This window comes from Rana temporaria, chromosome 10, assembly GCF_905171775.1.
Source record: "Rana temporaria chromosome 10, aRanTem1.1, whole genome shotgun sequence".
NCBI classification, from domain to species: domain Eukaryota; kingdom Metazoa; phylum Chordata; class Amphibia; order Anura; family Ranidae; genus Rana; species Rana temporaria.
This window is the reverse complement of record NC_053498.1, coordinates 25,210,180-25,233,095: the sequence shown is the minus strand read 5'-3', so window position 1 is coordinate 25,233,095 and position 22,916 is coordinate 25,210,180. Positions and strand designations below refer to the sequence as shown.

General features: G+C 41.2%; 1 protein-coding gene across 1 annotated transcript in view; it reads right to left on the bottom strand.

The window, feature by feature from the left end:
* The window catches only part of LOC120916455 (sialic acid-binding Ig-like lectin 10), a 52,968-nt gene that overhangs the window by 15,277 nt on the left and 14,775 nt on the right, over positions 1 to 22,916 (bottom strand). Inside the window, exons 2-5 of the mRNA XM_040327429.1 lie at positions 9,517 to 9,546; positions 7,615 to 7,869; positions 5,972 to 6,001; positions 3,120 to 3,374 (exon numbers count right to left, since the gene is read on the bottom strand). Coding sequence (XP_040183363.1) covers positions 3,120 to 3,374; positions 5,972 to 6,001; positions 7,615 to 7,869; positions 9,517 to 9,546 — 570 coding nt within the window. The remainder of the gene's footprint in view (positions 1 to 3,119; positions 3,375 to 5,971; positions 6,002 to 7,614; positions 7,870 to 9,516; positions 9,547 to 22,916) is intronic.

Below are 22,916 nucleotides of genomic sequence, written 5' to 3'. Positions count from 1 at the left end.
CACGGTTGTACCGCCTCCTCTCCTGGACTGAAATTGCTTACTCTAATGCCCCGTACACACGACCGGATTTCCCATCGGAAAAATAAGTTTGATGGTTTTTCCAACGGAATTCCGCTCAAGCTTGTCTTGCATACACACAGTCACGCTCTGAACTTTCGAGCGTTAAGAACGTGGTGACATACAACACTACAACAAGGCGAGAAAAATAAGTTCAATGCTTCCGAGCATGCGTCGAATTGTTTCCGAGTTTTTTTTTCCCGTTGGTATTTCATACAGACGAACGTTTTTTCTGCTAGGAATTTTTTTCCGTCGGGAAAAATGAGAACCTGCTCTCTATCTTTTCCCGGCAGTTTTTCTGTTGGAAAAAGTCCGATGGCGCATACACACGGTCGGGATTCCCGACCAAAAGCTCTCATCTGACTTTTTCCAACGGGAAAACCGATCGTGTGTACAGGGCATGATTTTACTGCACACTGTGAGCTTCTAATAATGTGCATTCAAAGCTGCAGCAAGTCAGAGCCAAATAAAGAAAAAAAAAGAAAGAAATATATCTCATAATTTGTAGACGCTATAACTGTTGCACAAACCAATCAATAAACGCTTATTGTGATTTTTTTACCAAAAATATATAGCAGAATACATATTGACCTAAATTGATGAAGAAATTTGATTATTTACATTTTTTTATTGGATATCTTTTATATCAAAAAGTAAAAAATACCGTTTATAGCGCAAAAAATAAAAACCGCAGAGGTGATCAAATATCACCAAAAGAAAGCTCTATTTGTGGCAAAAAAAGGAAAAACATTTTATTTGGGCACAGCGTTGTACGCCCCCGCAGTGCCGTATTGCAAAAAAATGGCCTGGTCATGTAGGGGGTACCGTATTTATCGGCGTATACCGCGCACTTTTTTCCCCTTAAAATAAGGGGGAAATCGTGGGTGCGCGATATACGCCGATACCCGCTTCCCAGGCTCAGTTTGAATGCCTGTGCCGACATATACCTAGTGCAGTACACTGGGCTACTTTCGGCCAGTCTCGGCTTCGCTCGTGCTCACGCATAAAAGTCACAGAGCGTGAGCACGAGCGAAGCCGAGCCTGGCCAAATGTAGCCGAGTGTACTGCACTCGGTATATGTCGGCGCAGGCATTCAAACTGAGCGCGGGAAGCAGCGATTCGACGGGGAGACAGCGCGGGAGAAGCCGGGAGGACACCACCAAAGCCGCAGACGGACGCCGGACCCGACGAGGCCGCCGATGGACGCCGCGCAAGACACCAAAACTGTAAGTACTAAAATGTTTTTTTACAGGAATTGCGGGTCCACAATAGGGGTGCGCGCTATACGCCGGAGCGCGCAATACCCCGATAAATACGGTAATTATTCCAGAGCTGAAATGGTTAAAGAGATAAAACATTGGCAAACGTGCATGTATTGCAGATATGTACAAAATCAGATTTTTTTTCCCTCAGACATACATTTTCAAAGAGTGTGTTCAAATTATATCTGTAGGCAAAATGTAAGAGTCCTCAGAGGTGTTCAGGAGATTACTATTTTGTACCTTATGGAGTGGGTCACAAAAAAGGGCCATGAAACAATAAAAGAAATTTGGTCATTCTTACACACTTCCACGCAATTATTATTTTTTGCCATGTTATGGTGAACATTGCAGTTACATGACAAAAAAAAACACAGCAACAGTGTTATCTCGAACAGTGGTTCTCAACCTCAGTCCTCAGGTACCCCCAATGAGCCATGTTTTGGGAACTTCCCTTAGATAAAATAGCTCTTATCCATATCATGTCATTGATATTGATTTAAAGCAGCCGTAAGTAAAGGAAAACCTGAAAACATGACCCGTTGGGAGTACTTGAAGAGGAGGTTCAGAACCACTGATCTAGAAGATGCCCACAATTCCCAAACCAACATCCTTCTATATTGCCGGTAGGGACTTATTCATATATTTAAAATGTATGCTCATTTTAATAAAATGTGTAAGGGGAACCTCTGCCATGTCTCTGCTTGGGACCCCCTCTCTACTAGTCCTGGTGGCCATTGTCTCAGGTGCAGAAATGGGAAGATGGGAAATCCAACATATTGAAGTTGGCATAGGATTGGTCAGTGGTGTATTTAGGTTTTGTGCTGCCCTAGGCCTAACTAAACTTGTATACCCCCTAATTTAAATATGATCCTCCCCTTCCTGTTAAGGTCACACCCCTTCCTGTTTAAGACCTGCCCATAGTTCTGAGGGCCTGGGGGGGATTCCCTTAATCTGAAGAGATTTCCTCTCACTTCCCGTTTGGCTATGGGGCAGGAAATAAAGAGAAATTAACGGATAGCAAAAAAAATTTTTGCAGGGGCTATAACCATCCCTTACTCTATCCAAAAGAGGAAAAAAAGTGTTGCCTATAGTTCTACTTTAGGCACAAATGTATGCTAAATTTATGGAGGACTAAGACGATATGACCATGCCAGTGGTGCAGCAGAAAACAGGTAGCACTGTGATGAAGGTGAATGTGGCCCAGACAGTGAGCAAAGAAATGATTGGGGGCAGGAACAATCAATCCATCTATTTATTTTTCTCATCAGCAATCAACAGAAATAAAATTAAGATTCCCTAATATGTACAACTGACACAAGCAAAGGATTGCAGGAGAATCCTACTACCTACCTGCCAGGTATAGGTGACCATGTCAGTGTCCCTTGGGTCTGCACCATCCCTATCATACTGGCAGCAATGAGGTCGCTTTATGGGGGCACAAGACTGATTTGTCTTGCGGCCCAGTCCACCTCATAAGACTGGCGCTACACTGAAAGTGTAGCGCAATCCGACGGGGACTCTTTTCATGCTGACCTAGGCCTGGGCCTTGTTGGCCTAGGCCAAGATACAGCGTTGGGAGAGGTGAGGGATAATCTTCCAATGGGACACCTGTTCTTGCTTTGTAGAGATCTCCTCTTACTTCCTGCTATGCCTTTGAGACAGGAAGTGAAATAAAATCCCTGCAAAGTGACGCAAACAGCAAAGAAGAAACAAGGAAGGAGTCTTAATCATCCCCTATGCCATCCAAAATGAAGTATTTTGGCTTTCATACACGTTATGAAAGGCCTGAGGGCTACTTACAATGCACAATGATGTCTATGGTTCTGTTCCTGATCCAGTGGTTATTCTGGGCTGAGCATTGGTATCTTCCAGCATCATTTGATGTAATGTTCCTCAGTTCATAGGGTAGTAACTCTCTATTCAGTGGTCCAAAGCGCAGTGAGTCTTTATCATGCCATGAAATGTTGGCCTGAGGATTGCTGTCCACAATGCATTCAATAACTAAGGAGTCTCCTTCCAGCACAGTGATATGTGTGTCCTCAGTGGTGGTATTACCTGATGGAAAAGCATATTGAAAATACCCAGAAGACAAATGGAAATTGATTCTACAAATATATACACCTATTAAATCATACAGGGAACACTGCAGTTTTCAAAAGTCAGGATATGCAATGGATGTATCTAGATCAGGGGTCTCCAAACTTTAAGCAAAAGGCCAGTTTTCTATCCTTTAGACCAGGGTTTCTCCTCAAGGCGCCCCAACAGGTCATGTTTTCAGACTTTCCATTATTTTGCACAGGTGATTTGATCAGTTTCACTGCCTTGTAATTACCACAGCCGTTTCATCTGAAGGAAATCCTGAAAACATGACCTGTTGGGGCGCCTTGAGGACTGGAGTTGAGAAACACTGCTTCAGACCTTAGGAGGGCTAGATTGTGGCCAGTGGGAGTACAAAATGCATCCGAATTGGGGGTCAGAAGGGATAAAGAAAATGAAAAATGCTTTTGGGCATTAGTAGGAGGTGTTGGTATTAGTGGGAAGATTAATCTCCATTGTTGGTGTCAGTTGGATGAATAGTGCCCCATTGTTGGTCTCAGTGGGTTAATAGTGCCCCTTTCATTGGTGTTAGTGGGATAAATAGTGCCTCAACATTGGTGTCAGTGGAAGGAATGGTGTCCCATCTATGGTGTCAGTGGAAGGAATGGTGTCCCATCTATGGTGTCAGTGGAAGGAATAGTGCCGGATAAAGGCAAGCCAAAGGCCACATCTGGCCCGCGGGCCGCAGTTTGGAGACCACTGATCTAAATCATGTTTGTGTATTGATTTCTGATGCTTCAATAGATCCTTTGGTAACATAAAAGGCTTTGTTGTCTTGATTTATCAAATGTTCCAGATTTGCTGGGATCATGTTTTCATCTATAAGTCATCTATTGTACATTTCTATCCTCTATCCTGATAACTCTATGTCCTGGGTTGTGTTCTGAGATCACAGAATCACTCTTATTTGAGTTATTGAGCATGTACAGGAACACAAAGGGTAAAAGGTGCCCCTGATGATGTCATTACGATGAAACGATCGTCGGGCAGACACACCCGCATTGCGCATGTACTAACGGCCTTAGGCGGTCTGATATTCATACGGAGCTTTTTATCCTTGCAAGGACTTTTGTATCACTCTCTATGAATGAGAGTATTTTAAGCTGTTTCATTTTTATATTTTTTAAATAAACTCTCTCGTTTTTTATGCCTACACTATGGGATTGTCCCTTTATTTTTCCCCACATGGTGTTTGATAAACACACGCTCACATACATCTATGCAAGTTCCATTTGGAAGCAGTGGTTAACCCTATGAGGAGCTGTGGATTCTACCATCTAATCTGTGGAGAGATCCGGATTCGTTCCTGACACCCCAAAGGATCAGAATTATCTGCTGTTCCTGAAAGGCATTAGTCACAGGCTTTCTGGTAAGCCTTTATTTCTACTGGTGTTGGGCCACTGATGCCTGAAATCTCCCTCCTTTCTCACCTGTGGATCTCCTAATTGGACTTATTGTTTGCATCTTTTCATCACCTGCATTGGAAGGGGCTAACAACTCCCAGTTTTTTTCTGTGGACTCTTTTTGTTTTGCACCTCATATGCTGAATTGGTCACTTTTTTTACACTGTTTATTCATTTAAAAGTAATTTATGCTCAGTGCCATAATGATTGGCACAGTGTTATAACAACCTATGCATTTATAGCTTTTGTGTATTCACATATTGAATTAAGTTTCAAAAGATTGTTACCACTTATAGATTAACATTGTTTACACCTGTTGCTTTAGATACTTATGTGGTATATGCTGTCCAGCGCTACACTGTTTTTGCACAAAAAAAGGGAATTAGCTGAAGGGATCACGACCGCAAGTGGCCCAGATAATAAGGGCCCAGAGAGTGGGTGTGATGAAAGCTGAACAGCCTGAAAAGTGGGCATGACCTGGGCAAGACTGTTAGGAAGGTGGGGGTTTCAAGTGTGGACCATGAGTGAAGGGAAACAAGGCATTCCCCTATTCTACCTAGTGACACTGTCACTGATGACCGTTCCCTCGTGATCGGGAACGGTCATCAGTGACATGTCACGTGTAGCCACTCCCCCTAACAGTAAGATTCACTCCCTAGGGAACACTTAACCCCTGCAGCGCCACCCAGTGGTTAAACCCTTCACTGCCAGTGTAATTTTTACAGTAATCAGTGCATTTGTATAGCACTGATCGCTGGAAAAATGACAATGGTGTCAAAAGTGTCCGCCATAATGTCGCAGTCATGATAGAAAATCGCTGATCACCGCCATAACTAGTAAAAAAAATATATGTATTAATAAAAATGCCATAAAACAGTCCCCTATTTTGTAGAAGCTATAACTTTTGCGCAAACCAATCAATAAACGCTTATTGCAATTTTTTTTTTCAAGAACTGGAATGAAGATGTTGGCAAGTATGACATACAATATTTCCTGAACTACATTAAAAAAATGTACTGTTTGATTTTTCTGGTGCTGCCTGGGGAATGCTGTTGAATCAATGTTCATATGAATAGGCTTGTATGTTATGAATGAATTTGGCAGCTCAAATTATTTCTTCAAAGCTCTGAGGAATGGAAAAAGCTAAAATACCTTTGATGGTGATGTTAATATAAGGAGGATCTGTAAGAAACAAAAACATATGAGAACGAGAATTGCTGTAAAATGCTAAGCAGCTCTTTTATTTGATATTGTTATGCACACTAAGGAGCTGGGGAACAGACAGGTTTTTACGGCAGTGGCTTTAACACAAAGCAACAGAAAGCAATGAATTTTGCACATATAAAACAAATTCATTCAGGAGTATTATGAGATCCTATTTACCAGGAGTGGGAAGCCAGATTTCTGCAACTACAATGTGAGTTAAAAACATTTAACCCCCAATTGCCAGCAGAAGAGGGAAGCCAGAAGAGACACTAAACACTAATCAGGATAAATGCATTCGGGGTCACCTGAAGAGAATAAGGGCCAGTGGTGAGGGGTTTTTGCCCTTCTCAAGAAGGTTTGCATTCCCATACAAGTCTATGCAAACTCCTCTTAAAGCGGGTCAAGTGCAGATCAGCAGGAGTTCAGCGACAGGTAAAATGAACCAGTCAATGAGTTCTGAATGATCTCAAGCATCTCAAACAGATGCAAAGGACACTAGACCAAAGCCCAACAACAGACCCCAAGACTGATTGATTGAGGTGAGCGAAAGTCAACTTGCTTGAGTTCTATACCTTGGTCCAACCAAGAGACTACACCAGTGTCTCTCAACCTTTTTTCAGTTGCGGCCCCCTTTAAAATTCTACATAATCCCAAGGCACCCATTTCAAAAATGTCAAAAACTGAATTAACCACGTCCTGACCGCTGCACGACTGTTTATGTAAACAACATGGCACGGGCAGGCAGATTGGCGTACAGGTACGTCCCTTTAGCTCTGCCGCCCAGTGGGCGCGCATGCCACGTGGCCTAGTGAGTGCGGCCGTGGGTCCCGGGAAGCAGCATCCACAAACTAGGATGACCACGTGTCCCGGATTGCCCACAGTCCCGCATTTTGCAGGTCTGTCCCGGGCACCTTCATTCCCCGGGCCAATCTGATGCCCCCAAAAAATGCCGCCACATCACCGCTTTACTCACTGACAGTACTTGTCCTGGCCGGGAATGCCTGGAGAAGCACAATCCCTGCCCCCTGCTTGTGATTGGAAACATCATAAATCCCGCCTCTTGTGTCCAATCACTGTGCTGTGATTCGTTACAGCACAAGCTGATTTTTGGGAAGGGAGGGTGTCCCTGAATAGTAGTTTGGAAATGTGGTCACCCTACCACAAACCCAATATTAGAGGTGATTTATTCTCCCAAAGCAAATACACCTTTGCACACTAGTACTGATAGGTATTCCAGCGTTTCTCAGCTAATGGGACCCCAGTGCTAACAGAGAGGGGCAGGGGAGGGGCAAATAAGGATGTTGTGCAGAAGTCCTCCTTATCGACTGATGACATCACTGGTTATTAGAATGCTGGGCCACTTAAAGTCAAGGGTTTTAATACTGCACAATAAAAACCTGTGTAACAAAAGGACAAGCTTGATCTTACGTCCTGCTATGCCTCTCAGACAGGAAGTGAAAGAAAATCTCTCCAAAGGGACACAGACAGCAAAGAAGAAAAAAAGGAAAGTGTTCTCATCATCCCCTATGCTATCCAAAAAGGAAAATTTGGCTTTCATACACTTTATTAAAGGCCTGAGGGCTACTTACAATGCACGATGATGTCTATGGTTCTGTTCCTGATCCAGTGGTTATTCTGGGCTGAGCATTGGTATCTTCCAGCATCATTTGATGTGATGTTCCTCAGTTCATAGGTTAGTAACTCTCCATTCAGTGGTCCACGGAGCAGTGAGTCTTTATCATGCCATGAAATGTTGGCTTGAGGGTTGCTGTCCACAATGCATTCAATGACTAAGGAGTCTCCTTCCAGCACAGTGATACGTGTGTCCTCAGTGGTGGTATTACCTGATGGAATAGCACATTGAAAAACACTCCCAGAAGACAAACGGAACAACTATTAAATCATTCAGGGAACACTGCAGTTTTCAAAAGTCAGGATATGCAATGGATGTATCTATGAAATAGTATTTTTAAAGTGGTTGTAAACCCTTTACAACCACTTTAACCTATAGGCTTACCTGTAGGTGCTTGAAATATCTCCCAGACCTGCACAGTCTGTCTCACCATCACTCGCTGCTCAAGCTTGGAACACCACTTCCTGGATCAGCTTTGCACGTCACATGTCATACATTAGCTCAGATAGTTGCCGTAAAGCCACGCTCCGACATGTTTCATCACATCGACTTAATCATGGGAAAGTCGATGTGACGAAACATGTCGGGGCGTGGCTGTACGGCATCTATCTGAGCTAACGTATGATGTGTGACGTGCAAAGCTGATCCAGGAAGTGGCGTTCCAAGCTTTGAGCAGCGAGTGACGGTGAGACTCTATTCGCATACCTCGGGTCTGCCGGGGCCGCACAATTGTCAGTTAAAGCGACGCAGTGCAGAATCACAAAAAGGGTCCAGGTCCTTTCCCTGCATAATGGTCCGGGTCTTAAGTGGATACACTATCTACTTTATAGAGTTAAAAATACTATTTTCTAAAATTGTAATACATAATGGATGTATCTAGATTATGTTTGTGCATCGATTTCTAAAGTTTCAAGACTTTCTTTTGGTAACATAAAGGGCTCAGTGGTCTTGAATTAAGAAATGTTCCAGATTTTCTGGGAGGGTTGCATCTATGGGTCATCTACTGGCCATTTCTGTCCTCTGTCCTGTTAACTCTATGTAAAAAGAAAATATGGACAGCCGCACTCCAAAAAACCTTGATGGTTGTCTTTATTTAAAAAAGGAAAAATGCACTACAAGTCACGGCACACTACATGGGAGTAAAATAGCTGACGCGTTTCGCACTATAAATTAGTGCTTACTCATGATTAAGCACTAATTTATAGTGCGAAACGTGTAGTGTGCTGTGACTTGTAGTGCATTTTTCCTTTTTTAAATAAAGACAACCATCAAGGTTTTTTGGAGTGCGGCTGTCCATATTTTCTTTTTCCATTTGTTGCCTTGTGCATTGCCAGCACCCTCAATCTCCTGAGACCATACTGATCATCCTAACACAATCCACCTGGAGCGGTTACTTTCTTTCTTTGATAACTCTATGTCCTGGGTTGTGTTCTGAGATCACAGTATCGCTCTTATTTGAGTTATTGAGCATGCACAGGAACAAGAAGAAGGGGTATTAGCTGAAGGGATCACAACTGCAACTGGCCCAGATAATAAGGGCCCAGAGAGTGGGTGTGATGAAGGCTGGACTGCCTGGAGAGTGGGCATGATCTGGGCAAGACTGTTAGGAAGGTGGGGGTTTCAAGTGTGGGCTATGGGTGAGGGGGACAGTGTCTCGAGAACTGGAATGAAGATGTTGGTAAGTATGACATACAATATTTCCTGAACTACATTCCAAATTGTCTGTTGTTTTTTTCTGGTGCTTCATGGGGAATACTGTTGAAATAATGTTTATAAGAATAGGCTTGTATGTTATGAATGAGTTTGGCAGTTCAAATTATTTCTTAAATGTTTTGAGAAATGGAAAAAGCTAAAATACCTTTGATGGCGATATTAATATAAGGAGGATCTGTAAGAAACAAAAACAAACATATGAGAAAGAGAATGGCTGTAAAATGCTAAGAAGTTCTTTTATTCAATATTGTTATGCACACTAAGGAACTGAGAGACGGACAGGTTTTATTGCGGTGGCTAGAACAAAAAGAAACAGAAAACACAGAATTTTGCACAAATACATTTTATTTCAGGAGTATTATGAGATCCTAATTACCAGATTTCTGCAACTACAACGTTATTTGAAAGGACCTTAAATCCCAAATGACAGCAGAAGAGAGACTAAATTTACACTCAGGTTAAAACCCATGATTGGTGACACAGTAGCCACTCGAAAGAGCTAGGTTACGTACATGACATATACGTCTAGACCTCAGATGGCCTTTCTACTATGACCCTCAGCTATAGCTGCACGATTAATCAAGATAAAATCGCAATCTCGATTCTACCCCCCCCCCCCTGCAATCTCCAGGCAGGATGACCCGCGATTTTCTTATCTCACCCCCGGTTCCACGTAACCAGCATGGAACGTAAATGCCGCCGATATCGGAAACCAACGTCAGCAGCCTGCTGGATGCCTGGGCGTGGGCCTCTCTCTCACAGTTCTGTACAACTGTAGTGTGTATTCATGCGCCACCCAGTGGTTGCTGGGCGGTACTGCTTCTGATGTATAAATCTTTCTCGCAGTTCTGTACAACTGTAGTGTGTATCAATGCGCCACCCAGTGGTTGCCGGCGTTACTGCTTCTGATGTATAAAAAACAGACCAGTGCTATGTCTATAATGTTAAAGTGGAGGTTCACCCAGAAAGTGAATTTTTAACCTTAGATTGATGCTAATTTTGTCAAGGGGAATCGGGTAGTTTTTTTAAAATCTAAGCAGTACTTACCGTTTTAGAGAGCGATCTTCTCCGCCGCTTCCGGGTATGGGCTGCGGGACTGGGCGTTCCTATTTGATTGACAGTCTTCCGACAGGCTTCCGACGGTCGCATACATCGCGTCACGATTTTTCTAAAGTAGCCGAACGTCGGTGCGCAGGCGCCGTATAGAGCCGCACCAACGTTCGGCTTCTTTCGGCTACTCGTGACGCAATGTATGCGACCGTCGGAAGCCTGTCGGAAGGCTGTCAATCAAATAGGAACGACCAGTCCCGAAGACCATACCCGGAAGCGGCGGAGAAGATCGCTCTCTAAAACGGTAAGTACTGCTTAGATTTTAAAAAAACTCCACGATTCCCCTTGACAAAATGAGCATTAATCTAAGGTTAAAAAAAAAAATTCGGGTGAACTCCCGCTTTAAAGACCATATAACTCCTATGAAAAAAGCAAACCAAAGATTCTGCTTTCTTCATAGGAGTTATATGGTCTTTAACATTATAGACATATCACTGGTCTTTTTTTTATACATTCATATTTTTAGATATATCACAGGTTAATTGATTTATTTGGGGGGGGTTTCTGGCATTCAGTTTTTGAGAATCAGGAGAGAATCGTGATCTTTAGTCTAAGCAAAAGAATCGTGATTCTCATTTTGCCCATGAATCATGCAGCTCTACCCTCAGCTATGAATCCCCTATATAGATCTTTAGAATACCGTGTTCAGTTCTGGAGACCTCACTTACACAAAGATATTGATAAGATAGAACAAGTCCAGAGCCAGGTAACAAAAATGGTGAAAGGTCTGGAGGATAAAACATATCAAGAGAGACTTCAGGAACTTAATATGTACAGTCTGGAGGAAAGAAGGGGATTGGGAGACATGATTGAAACCTTTAAATGCATCAAGTGGGTGAATAATATTTTGGAGGGCAGTTGTTTCAATATGAAACCAAAATCCAGAACACGGGACATGACCTCAAACAGGAGGAAAGTTCAAAACTAATTCTATAAAGTATTACTTTACTGAAAGGCCCCATACACACGATAGAATCCATCCGCTAGTTACGAGGGGGGCGTGGCCGGACGCTGATGGCAATGGATGCTCTCTGAGGGAGCTCCGTCCTAGCTGAACTGAATCCGAAGCCATCCGGTACCGAGGATCGGGAATTTAAACTTCTAACCCTTCCATCCTGACTCGGGGAATCTCCCTGCACAGCCCCATACCATTATTGTGCCTTTTGATGGTCTGCCGGCGGTGTAAATCAGTCCATGACAGAGTTCAATTGCAGACGTGCCGCCGCCATCTTGGGGCCTATGAAGCCTTGATCACAGCCGTGCTCAAGTGAGGTAAAAACGGCAGAAAAAGACACAATCATAGTGTCATCCTCCTCATATGTGTAGCGATCTACGTGGTGGCCCAGAGACATAAGCCTGAGCGGCGATTTGAAGCGGTTATTAGGTCCGGGAGCAGATCTTTAACCTGGAGACCTGCCGCCATTTTGGGGCCCAGTAAACATTATACCCCTCGATCTAAAGTACTGTGACAGCGGGCTAAACGAACACAGCTTCCGATCGTTATGTGGATTGAAAGCTAAAACTGTGACAGTGATCCTTACACCCTGTGGGGTGTCAAATTATCACCTCAGAACTGGATGAAATACCTTGGAAAGATTTTATAACTAAACTGCAGAGGTGACACCACCATCTTGTAGACTGTAAGTATATTACCACAGAATTCATAAGCAATTCAACTGCGGAGGTGACACCGCCATCTTGTGGCCTGCAAGTTTATTAACACAGACTTGATATATATTTAAACTGCGGAGGCAACGCCGCCATCTTGTGGCCTACAAGTATATTACCACAGATTTAAAAAAAAAAAAAAGTGTAACTGCTTTTCTGAGGCGAAAACTGCTGAAATTAAACACTTTTCTCTTATAATCCACCTCAGTGACTAAAACTCAGTGTGTGGTGACTTGTGACCATTATCCTGCAAAACTATTGCGAGGATCTGATAGAGTGTAGATGGATTTTATCCCCAGTTCACCGTAACATCTTGCAACCTAAATAATCCATTATATCACACTATTTGGAATTTTTATTATATTTATTCCTTCTCTACACTGAGGTAATTTTTTGTACACTGGATACCTGACTGCAATAATAGACTAATCACAGTAGTCAGAGATTGGTTACCAACTCGATACGGTCCCCAGGGCCTGTGTTATACAATATCGGATTATCCTATGATTATTCCTGCAATGGAAACTTACTGAGGGGTTCCTACTCACCGTCCGATGTTAGTCGAAGATAGCTGCAGACCTATCCACTAATATGACACCTGCATGATACGTAATTTGAGACATTTTTATGATGCTGATCTTTTCACAATACTTACTGTAAAGGCTCAAATCTGGACCTGGTCAGTTCACATAAGCAATACCCACTGTAAGATAGTGGTTAGAAGACTGTTATGCCTATAGGAGCTGATATAGGAGTGAACTGTTGATTTTACGATATAGAACAACTCTACCCCTGCTGATAAGAATTCACTATAACACTTATTTTATATGAAGGGGAAACAGGGCAAAAAAAATAAGAACTCAATTATCAAGGAGAGTCTTTTTGATATGGACACCCCTCCTCATACAAGTCCTCAGGTACCTGTGGTGGATCCTAAGTTTACTGAACATTTCTCGTCTCATGTGACACCCTCCTCATCACCTCCTACCTTAAGTTCTACTACATCTTCAGCTTTATTTTCATCTGTAGTAAGGGAGGGTATAACACCTATAATGGCTGATCATGGGATTCCTATGGTTTCTCCATCACATGACCCTATACAAGTGACTACTAACGTTGAAACTGCTCCAGAAGTTTCTTTCAATGTTGCTGATCTCTATAACAGGATCTCTGAAATGCTGGAAAGGGGTTTAGCTCACACGGCTGAGAAAATTACTAAAGATATTAGGGCAGACTTCCAATGTCTTGGCAACAGGATAGACTCAGTTGAGCATAAATTGGACACTAACGTCTCTAAAACTGAACAACATGATGATCATATCCATTTCCTACAAGAACAACTGGAGGCTGCTCAAACTAAGATTGACGATTTGGAAAACAGGTCAAGAAGAGAAAACTTCAGGGTTAGGGGTCTTCCTGAGTCCATTATGGACGTTCATTCAGCAATACGAGACATTATGAGAATCCTCCTTCCATCTGCACCTGATATAAAATTGGAAATTGATAGGGCTCATAGATCATTAGGTCCAATGAGAAGAGATGGTTTGCCCAGAGATGTGGTGGTCAAGCCTCATTATTTCTCCACCAAAGAAGACATTATGAAACGGTCCAGACAACAGGAGAATCTTCAATACCAAGGTACTAATATACAAATATTTTCTGACATTTCACCATATACCATTCAGAAAAGAAGAGCAATGAAACCGTTATTGTCTGCCCTCATCAACAAAAACATCAAGTATAAATGGGCTTTCCCCTTCGCCTTAAAATTCAATTATAATGGTAGAAACCATATAATACATAATTTCCAAGAAGGTGAACGACTTCTGTATGATCTGAAAATTATATCTCTTGATCCTGTCATGGACACTAATCCGCCTCAACTTCCATCTGCCAAGAGGAACACACCTACTAGTCTGACTCAAAATCCTTGGAACAAGGTCAAGTACAGGAAAATTGGAGGGGACCAAGCACCCTGATATTGAATAGACTTATCCAGGACGTATCTCTTAATCTTTAATTCAGATGAATTTTTATCCCGGATGCTTTTTAAAAACAAAGAAGATTCCGGGTTTACATGTCTAGTTTAATGCCGTTTTTCTTTAGATTATTCTCCTACTGTTTTTGGGCCATCCTATGATTCACTTGCCTTTTATCTTAAACTTGTTTTAAGGTGTAATGTTTAATCTGTCGGCAACTGACGACGGTGAGGTATTGAACCTCAACTTACCTCTTGTGTCGACACTTTGTCGACCCAATGGGTAAGAATATAGTCCTTTTCTGGGACTATACAAAAATTTCTTGTTTGAATGAGGGAAGGAGAATCATTCTCTTCCCCCATTCTGGGTCACGAATTGACCTTGCACGATCTAATAGTTTATTGTGCCATATGTTTTTTTATTTTTCTCTTTTTATCTCTCCTTTTCACTTCTTTTTCTTTCTTCTTCATACTCTCTTCGTTTCTTCAGCCTGCCTGCCATTGTTTGTATTTGCGAGACTATTGATGATATCTGTACGGTCCCGCATGTTCATAGATGTAGAAAAGACTTATGGCTGGATCGAATGATGTATCTAAACCCCTTAGTGTTGTTACTCACAACACTCAGGGGTTGAATTCTCCTGTTAAGACGCGCAAAGCCTTTCAAGTATACAAGTCTCTCCGTGTGGATGTGGTTTTCCTTCAAGAAACCCACTTTCCTAAACGATACAACCCTTCCTTTATGCATGCCCACTTTCCATTGTTTTACCTAGCTAAAGCAGAAAACAAAACTAAGGGTGTGGCCATTTTGTTTTCTAGGTATTGTAATTTTAACCTGACTAAAGAATTTGGAGATCCGGAAGGTAGGTTTCTATTGTTACAAGGTACCCTTGATGGCAGACTATACACATTTATCTCTTATTATGCTCCTAACAGAGGTCAGAAAAAGTTTTTCTCACAGATGCTTGATACCCTCCGACCATTCATGGAGGGGATCATTCTTATGGGTGGAGACTCTAACCTAGCTTTCGACACGGGATTGGATAAGTCCAAACCTTCTGTCAAGGGAATCGTCAGACCGACTAAACTTAGTCTACAAGTAGCACGCATTCTACATCAGTCTAGATTAACTGACATCTGGAGGGAGATGAACCCCAAAATTAAGGACTATACTCACTATTCTAACCCTCACCACTCTTATTCGCGTATAGATCATATATTAATCTCTAACCATCACGTCCCAGCTGCCATTAAGTCTCATATAGTTGATGTTTCTTGGTCAGATCACTCGATGGTTCTATTGTCACTGAGGAGAGAGGACACTTCTCCTAAAGTGTCTCATTGGACACTAAATAAGTCTATTTTGAAGGACCCTGTCCTAATGAAGGAAATTGAGCGATCTCTTCTAGAATACTTTAAGCATAATGATACAGAAGATGTGTCCCCTGAAACTCTGTGGGCTGCCCACAAGGCTTCTATCAGAGGCAAAATTATACAAGTGGCCGCTGGCCTCAAGAAACAAAGAAACATAGACATAAGGAAGCTGGAAAACAACTATATAGAGCTACGTAAAAAACATAAATCTGATCCTCTTAACTTTCCTACTCAGGCACTTGATGCAGCTAGATCTGCCCTAAACTTGGTACTTACCACCAAAGCTGGGGAAGATATGAAATGGACTGGAGCTAATTTCTATAAATTTAAAGATAAAATAGGCCCGATGCTAGCTCATAAACTCTCACCCAGATTTCAATCACGGTCTCTCCCTAAAATAAGGATGACTGATGGTTCTCTTACCCTGAATCCTAGGAAGATAATGGAGGCCTTTCATGATTTTTTTTCTAAGCTTTATACATCCACTGATGATTCTTCTTCAGAGGGAATGGATGATTTTCTAGACAATTTGAATCTACCTCAATTGACTGAAGTTCATAGAGAAATGATGGAGTCTCCCATATCAGCTGAAGAAGTATTGTTAGTAATTAAAAACCTAAAATTAGATAAAGCCCCGGGCCCTGATGGGTTTTCAAGTGCTTATTATAAAACATATTCGAGCATTTTAACACCCTACATGGTTAAATTCTTCAACCACATGACCGGTGGAGTTCCCATAGACAGGCAACTTAATTTAGCTTATATTTCGGTTATCCCAAAGCCAGAAAAAGACCATAGCCTGGTGGAAAACTATAGACCTATATCCCTCATTAACAAAGATCTTAAGATACTCACTAAGGTAATGGCCAATAGAATGTCCTCTTTCATTGGCCAGTATGTTAGTAAAGATCAAGTAGGCTTCATCGCTGGAAGGCAAGGTCCTGATCAGGTTAGGAGGGCTGTGGATCTGATCTCCATTTTGAACTCGGGTTGGACTGGTGATACTAATCAAAGGGGAATGCTTCTTTCTATTGATCTACAGAAAGCATTTGACTCAGTATCATGGCCATTCATGTTAGAAGTGATGAAACGTTGGGGGTTTGGCACGAAATTTCTTGGAATCTTATCTGCACTTTACTCTCATCCTAAAGCTAATATACGCTTTCAGGGTATCTTTTCGGAACCTATTGAGATTCATAGGGGTACTAGGCAGGGTTGTCCTCTGTCTCCCCTGGTGTTTGCAATAGTTATGGAATCCTTGGCTATAGCTATTCGTGAGAACACAAACATCAGAGGAGTTAGATGTGCCAAAACGGAACATAAATGTGCCTTGTTTGCAGATGACCTTTTACTGTTTTTGACCGCTCCAGATACATCCCTACCGGAATTATATTCTCTTTTAGACAAATTTTCTATAGTTTCAGGTCTAACTGTGAATATGGCCAAGTCTAGGGCCCTCAATGTTTCTCTCTCTGAATCCACGGTTTCTCTACTAAAGGAAAATTATGGATTCAAATGGGACACCTCTTATATCAAATACCTAGGTATCTATTTGACTCCCAACATCCAAAACTTGTATTTGGCCAATTATCCACCTATGTATAGAAAACTTGAGAAAGATTTGAGAGATTGGGGGACTCAGAATATAGGTTGGATTGGTAGAATTAACTCGGTTAAGATGACTCTTCTCCCTAGGCTTTTGTATCTTTTTAGATCATTACCCATACCGATAATTAAAAGTCATCTAAAATCCTTTCAAGGAAAGATTACCAAGTTTATTTGGAACAATAAGGGTCCACGCCTTCCATCTCGCACTCTCTATAACTTGCCTGAACAGGGGGGTCTGGGGGTACCCAACTTATTATGGTACTATCAATCAGCAAGATTGGCACAGTTATCGGAAACTTTTCTTAAACATGAACGCCCTGACTGGTTAGATATAGAAGAGCAGGCGACCCCGAATCTAACGATAGAGGAGTTAATGTGGAGTCCTACCAAGAATAGGCCTTCTATTTTATCTCCGACTCTTTCTCAAACCTTTGTTTTATGGGATTCACTTAAAAACAATCCCTCTCTAATTTCTAAAGGCAGACCTTTATCGAGTATTTTTCTAGACCCACTCTTTGTTTCTAAAATTGAAGTAGATTCGTTCAAATGGTGGCATGACAAAGGGTTGTATCGTATAGGCCGTTTTTTTTCGCGCTCGGGTCCACTTCCTAAACAACACTTCATTGACAAGCTAGGTCTTCCTGTCTCAGAAAAATTAAGATTTTCTCAACTACATGACTATGCACAAAGCCTATGGGATAGTGGCTCGATCTCTGGACTATTGACACCTTATGAAAGTAATTGTGATCAGGGTTTGATCAGGAAGGGGAATATTTCAATCATATATCAATCGCTTGCTAATAATTGCACCAAATTACCTCATATGCTGGCCTGGGAAAGGGAACTTAATAACAACTGGGATTTATCTGACTGGTGCAGTAATTATACTAGATCCATTAAAGGATTTGTGAATATATCCCTTGTAGAGGCTAATGTAAAAATTTATACTAGGTGGTATTTAGTTCCCGTTAAACTGGCTTCCATGTATCCGTCAATTTCGCCCCTTTGCTTCAGAGGTTGTCAGGGATTGGGGTCTATGGTACATATATGGTGGGAATGTCCCAAAATACGTGGATACTGGAATAAGGTGTTCAACATAATAAGACGTGTCACAGGCTGTAATTTGCATCAATCCCCCACTATCGCTTTACTTAACGGGATGTTACCCCAAACCTCCAAGGTTACTAGAAAACTCATCCTATACATTCTGACAGGTGCCAGGATCACAATTGCAGCTGCGTGGAAAAAATCTACTGTCTCCATCCGGTATATGAAACAAAAGGTTACATGGATTATGGAACAAGAAAAGAGGGTCTGTTCCATGTTGGATATGCCTACTCTTTTCCATGAAATATGGGAACCGTGGATGAAATTTATGGGAATATCTTTTATCCCATAAAGGCTGTGGTGATATTTATATCCTTAGGACGATGTTGTTCATTGACAGGCAGGCTGCCATCTCTTTTTCCTTTTACTTTCCCCTGATCTTTTCTTTTTTTTTTTTTTTTCTTCTTTCTTTTCTTCTCTTTTTTTCTCTTCTTTTCATTGATTGTTATTTGATTTGATAATTTTTTTTTTTTTTTACACGAGGATAACATCTTTGTTATTTCTCATTCTCAGAGTGTTATGTTTAGAAAAAAAAAAAAAAGATATATATAAACATTTGTATTAGCCTATGTTTGGGTTATCAAAAGATTCCACCAAATTTTTGGGGATGTTAGGTATGTTAAGGGTTTTGAAAATATATATTTACAGTGACTGGGTGGTATTGGTGATAATTATTGGAGGGAGGGAAGGGGGATTTAAAGGTTTGCTTAACCTCTTGGACACAGACTGTTCCCAGTGGGGGTGTCAGAGAAGTCTTTGTTATACAGAAATCCTGTCCTTTATTAGTTCCATGAAATTAGACCCAGTACACACATGGGGTTTTTTATTGTGTGACAACAATAAGCCTAAGGAATTATATAGTATATAGAAATATCCTTTTATTTATTTAATTATAAATTATTGGTTATACCTAGCTTTTCTTTTTAACTATTACAATCTGTTATACTCTCACCGTATGGTGATAGCATATGATATGGCTGTATATGATAGTCAGTTTCTATGACAAGACCATCTTCTATGTAAAGCAATGCATTGGATTTATTATTTACTGTGTATTACTGAAATGTATACTGCTGTTTTAGTACAAATGTATGTACTTTTATTGAAAATAAACATAAATTTGAATGAAAAAAAAAAAAGAATCCATCCGCTGAAAAATCCCAGCAAATGGGTTTCAGCGGATAGATCCTATGGTGTGTACACTCCAGCGGATCTGTTTCCGCGGATATTTATCCCCTGAGATGGATTTCCAGCAGATAAATATTTGCTGACATGCTAAACAAATCTATCCGCTGGAATCCATCCCAACGGATGGATCCGCTGGTCTGTATAGACTCACCGGATCCATCCGTCCGAAGGGATCCCCCGCATGCGTCGTAATGATTCGACGCATGCGTGGAATTCCTTATATGACAGCGTTGCGCACGTCGCCGCGTCATAATCGCGGCGACGGCGCAACACGTCATCGCCAGAGGATTTCAGCGCGGATTTCAATGCGATGGTGAGTACACTCCATCGCATGAAAATCCGCACAAATCCTCGAGAGGATTTATCCGCGGAAACGGTCCGCTGGACCGTATTCGCGGATAAATCCTCTCGTGTGTATGGGGCCAAAGGGTAGTTGATGCTTTAAAAAATGGAAGGTTGGGACTTTAAATGAGATGCGATTAGCATAATGCGATTAAATATACATATGGAAAATACAAAAATTCTTACCTTACATACAGTTAGACAGATTAATTTGGTTTTGTGCTTCTTTGGTTTGGTATTTTTGAGCCTGGCTATTATGGTAAGAATTTTTGTATTTTCCATATGTATATTTAATCGCATTATGCTAATCGCATCTCATTTAAAGTCCCAACCTTCCATTTTTTAAACCCTTTTAGGGATGGAGGCCTGTGGTGGTGCAAACCACATGCCTCATATAAAGTCCCAACCCCACTTTTTTCTATAACAGGGTAGTTGATGCTTGGAATAAACTTCCAGGAGAGGTAGTGAGACACTCAAAAGTAAATGGCTTCAAACACGCTTGGGACAAACATAGATCTATACATGACAAAAACGGAACCAAAAAAACCGGACAGACTCCATGGACTACTCAGTCTTTTTTCTGCTGTCACTTTTCTATGTTTCTATGAAAGTTATCCCCAGATATAGTAAGTAAAGCTAGATTGGTGGATAAACATAACTCTTAAATCAATAAAATGTACGTTTAATCTTTGCCTTCATACTAATTATTGGATGAAAAGAGGTCCTGGACTGCCGCACTCCTTAAAACGATATCTTTATTCAGCAAGTGAAATCCAAAAAACAAAAAACAACCAACAATGTTGCAGTCAAAAAGAAGTGAACAAAAGGAAAAGGATGGCTGACATGTTTCACATCATGTGATGCTTACTCGTAGCTAGTGAACAATGACAAAAACTTTGTTTAAAAGAAGGAGGGAGAAAGGTGAATGGGGCGTTCCACCAATTAGCCCACAGGTGATCGTTAGTCAATAGAACACTTTGATGAACCCTGATGTGTCACACATGGGATACTATCATATATGAGCTGGATAAAAAATCAAAAAGAAGAAACCTCTCATACTAATGATGAGAGAGAGTGAAAAAAAAAACAAACGAGAAGAAATCCCATGTTTGAAACAAATATGTATCATAACCGATATAGTGAAAAAAGAGTTATATTAGTGTACTGTGATATAAAGTGTTGTGCGATAAATATATATGGCTTAAAAAGTTGATACAATAAGCTCATATCGTGATCTAAATGATTTTTGATAAATAATATCAATTGATAAATAATATGAAGTGTAGAGCTCATTAAAACTGCAACTTTTTATATATATATGTAAAACACAAAAAATATAAAAATATGGTATTTTATTAAAATAGTATATATATGATTATGGTTATAATACTATACGCTATACCATGTGTCTCTGGTTTAGATGTCATTTTAAGGCATCTACAAAAACATTTTTATTTTCTTCTATATATGCTCCAAGAGGCATTTAGAAATATTTTAAACGTACCAGAGATAACATTGTGGTATGCGTCAAGGGCAGAACTCTTCTAGGACCCCACTGTCTTCTATCTACTATTTTCTATTTAGATTAAATAATGCAAATAGCACAGAATCATGTGCAAGGAAATAAAAATAGATAGAAGAAAAAAGGTCTGCTTCGGCATGCACCGTGTTTCAAAAGAGTATAGATGGTGCCAATGTAATATAAATAGGGGGGGTTTTTCCGCTACTAAGGTCATACCTCCAATCTATAATAAAGACTATGGGCCAGATTCACAAAAGAGATACGACGGCGTATCTCCTGATACGCCGTCGTATCTCTGTGATCCGCCCGTCGTAACTATGCGGCTGATTCATAGAATCAGGTTACGCATAGATAGCCCTATGATCCGACAGGTGCAATTTACTTACACCGTCGGATCTTAGGATGCAATTCTAGGACGGCCGCTAGGTGGCGATTCCATTGCGGTCGGCGTAGAATATGCAAATGACTAGTTACGGCGATTCACGAACGTACGCTTTACCCGTCGCTCTAAATTTACGTTGTTTCCGTCGAGATACTCCGCGTAAAACTAAGGCTGCCCTCTAGGTGGCCTAGCCAATGTTAAGTATGGCCGTCGTTCCAGCGTCGAAATTTTAAAATTCACGTCGTTTGCGTAAGTCGTCGGTGAATGGCGCTGGACGCCATTTACGTTAACGTCGAAACCAATGACGTCCTTGCGACGTCATTTAGCGCAATGCACGTCGGGTAATTTGACGGACGGAGCATGCGCAGTACGTTCGGCGCGGGAACGCGCCTAATTTAAGTGGTGCCCGCTTGTAAATATACAAGTTTAGCTGAAACAATTGTGTATATTTTCTATATTTTTTTTAGTCTATAAGAAAAGAAAATTTAATTGCATTAAATAATAATAAAAAAAAATAATAATGAAAAAAACAACAACACACTGCCACTGCCCCCCCCCCCCCTTAAAAAATAAAGCATTGTAAAAAATAATTGTTAAAAAAAAAAAAAAAAATACTACTGTCACATGAGATTTAATAAAAGTATCGGTAATCGATATTGACGAGTACTTTAAAAAAGTATCTGTACTTGTACTCGGTCTTAAAAAAGTGGTATCGGGACAACCCTAATTCAAACAGCTGTTCTCCATGGAAGGTTCCCCTTCAACTCTTATTCCATAGACATCTGTAAGCTTTTGGATTCTCTGTCATTTTTCATTCTGGTGATAAAGACAAGTTGGACAAATAGAGAGGGTGAAGCTCTTACAAGGGTTCTAACCGTTCCCCAGTCTAGCCAGAATAGGGTTGTCCAGATACCGATACCAGTATCGGTATCGGGACCGATACCGAGTATTTGCGCTAGTACTCGTACTCGCGCAAATACTCCCGATACCAAAATAGAATACTTTTTTTTTTTTTTTTTTTGTGACATCAAACACAAATTGGATGGCACCATTGGATGGCACTGATAGGTGGCACTGGCATTGATTGAATGGCACTCATAAATGGATGGCACTGATAGGTGGCACTGGCATTGATTGGGTGGCACTGATGAGATGCACTAATAAGCTGCCTCCCTGCACTGATGCACTAATGGGCACTGATCTGCACTGATAGGTGGCACTGGCTAGATGCACTTTTGGGCACTGGCACCGATGAGCTGCACTGAC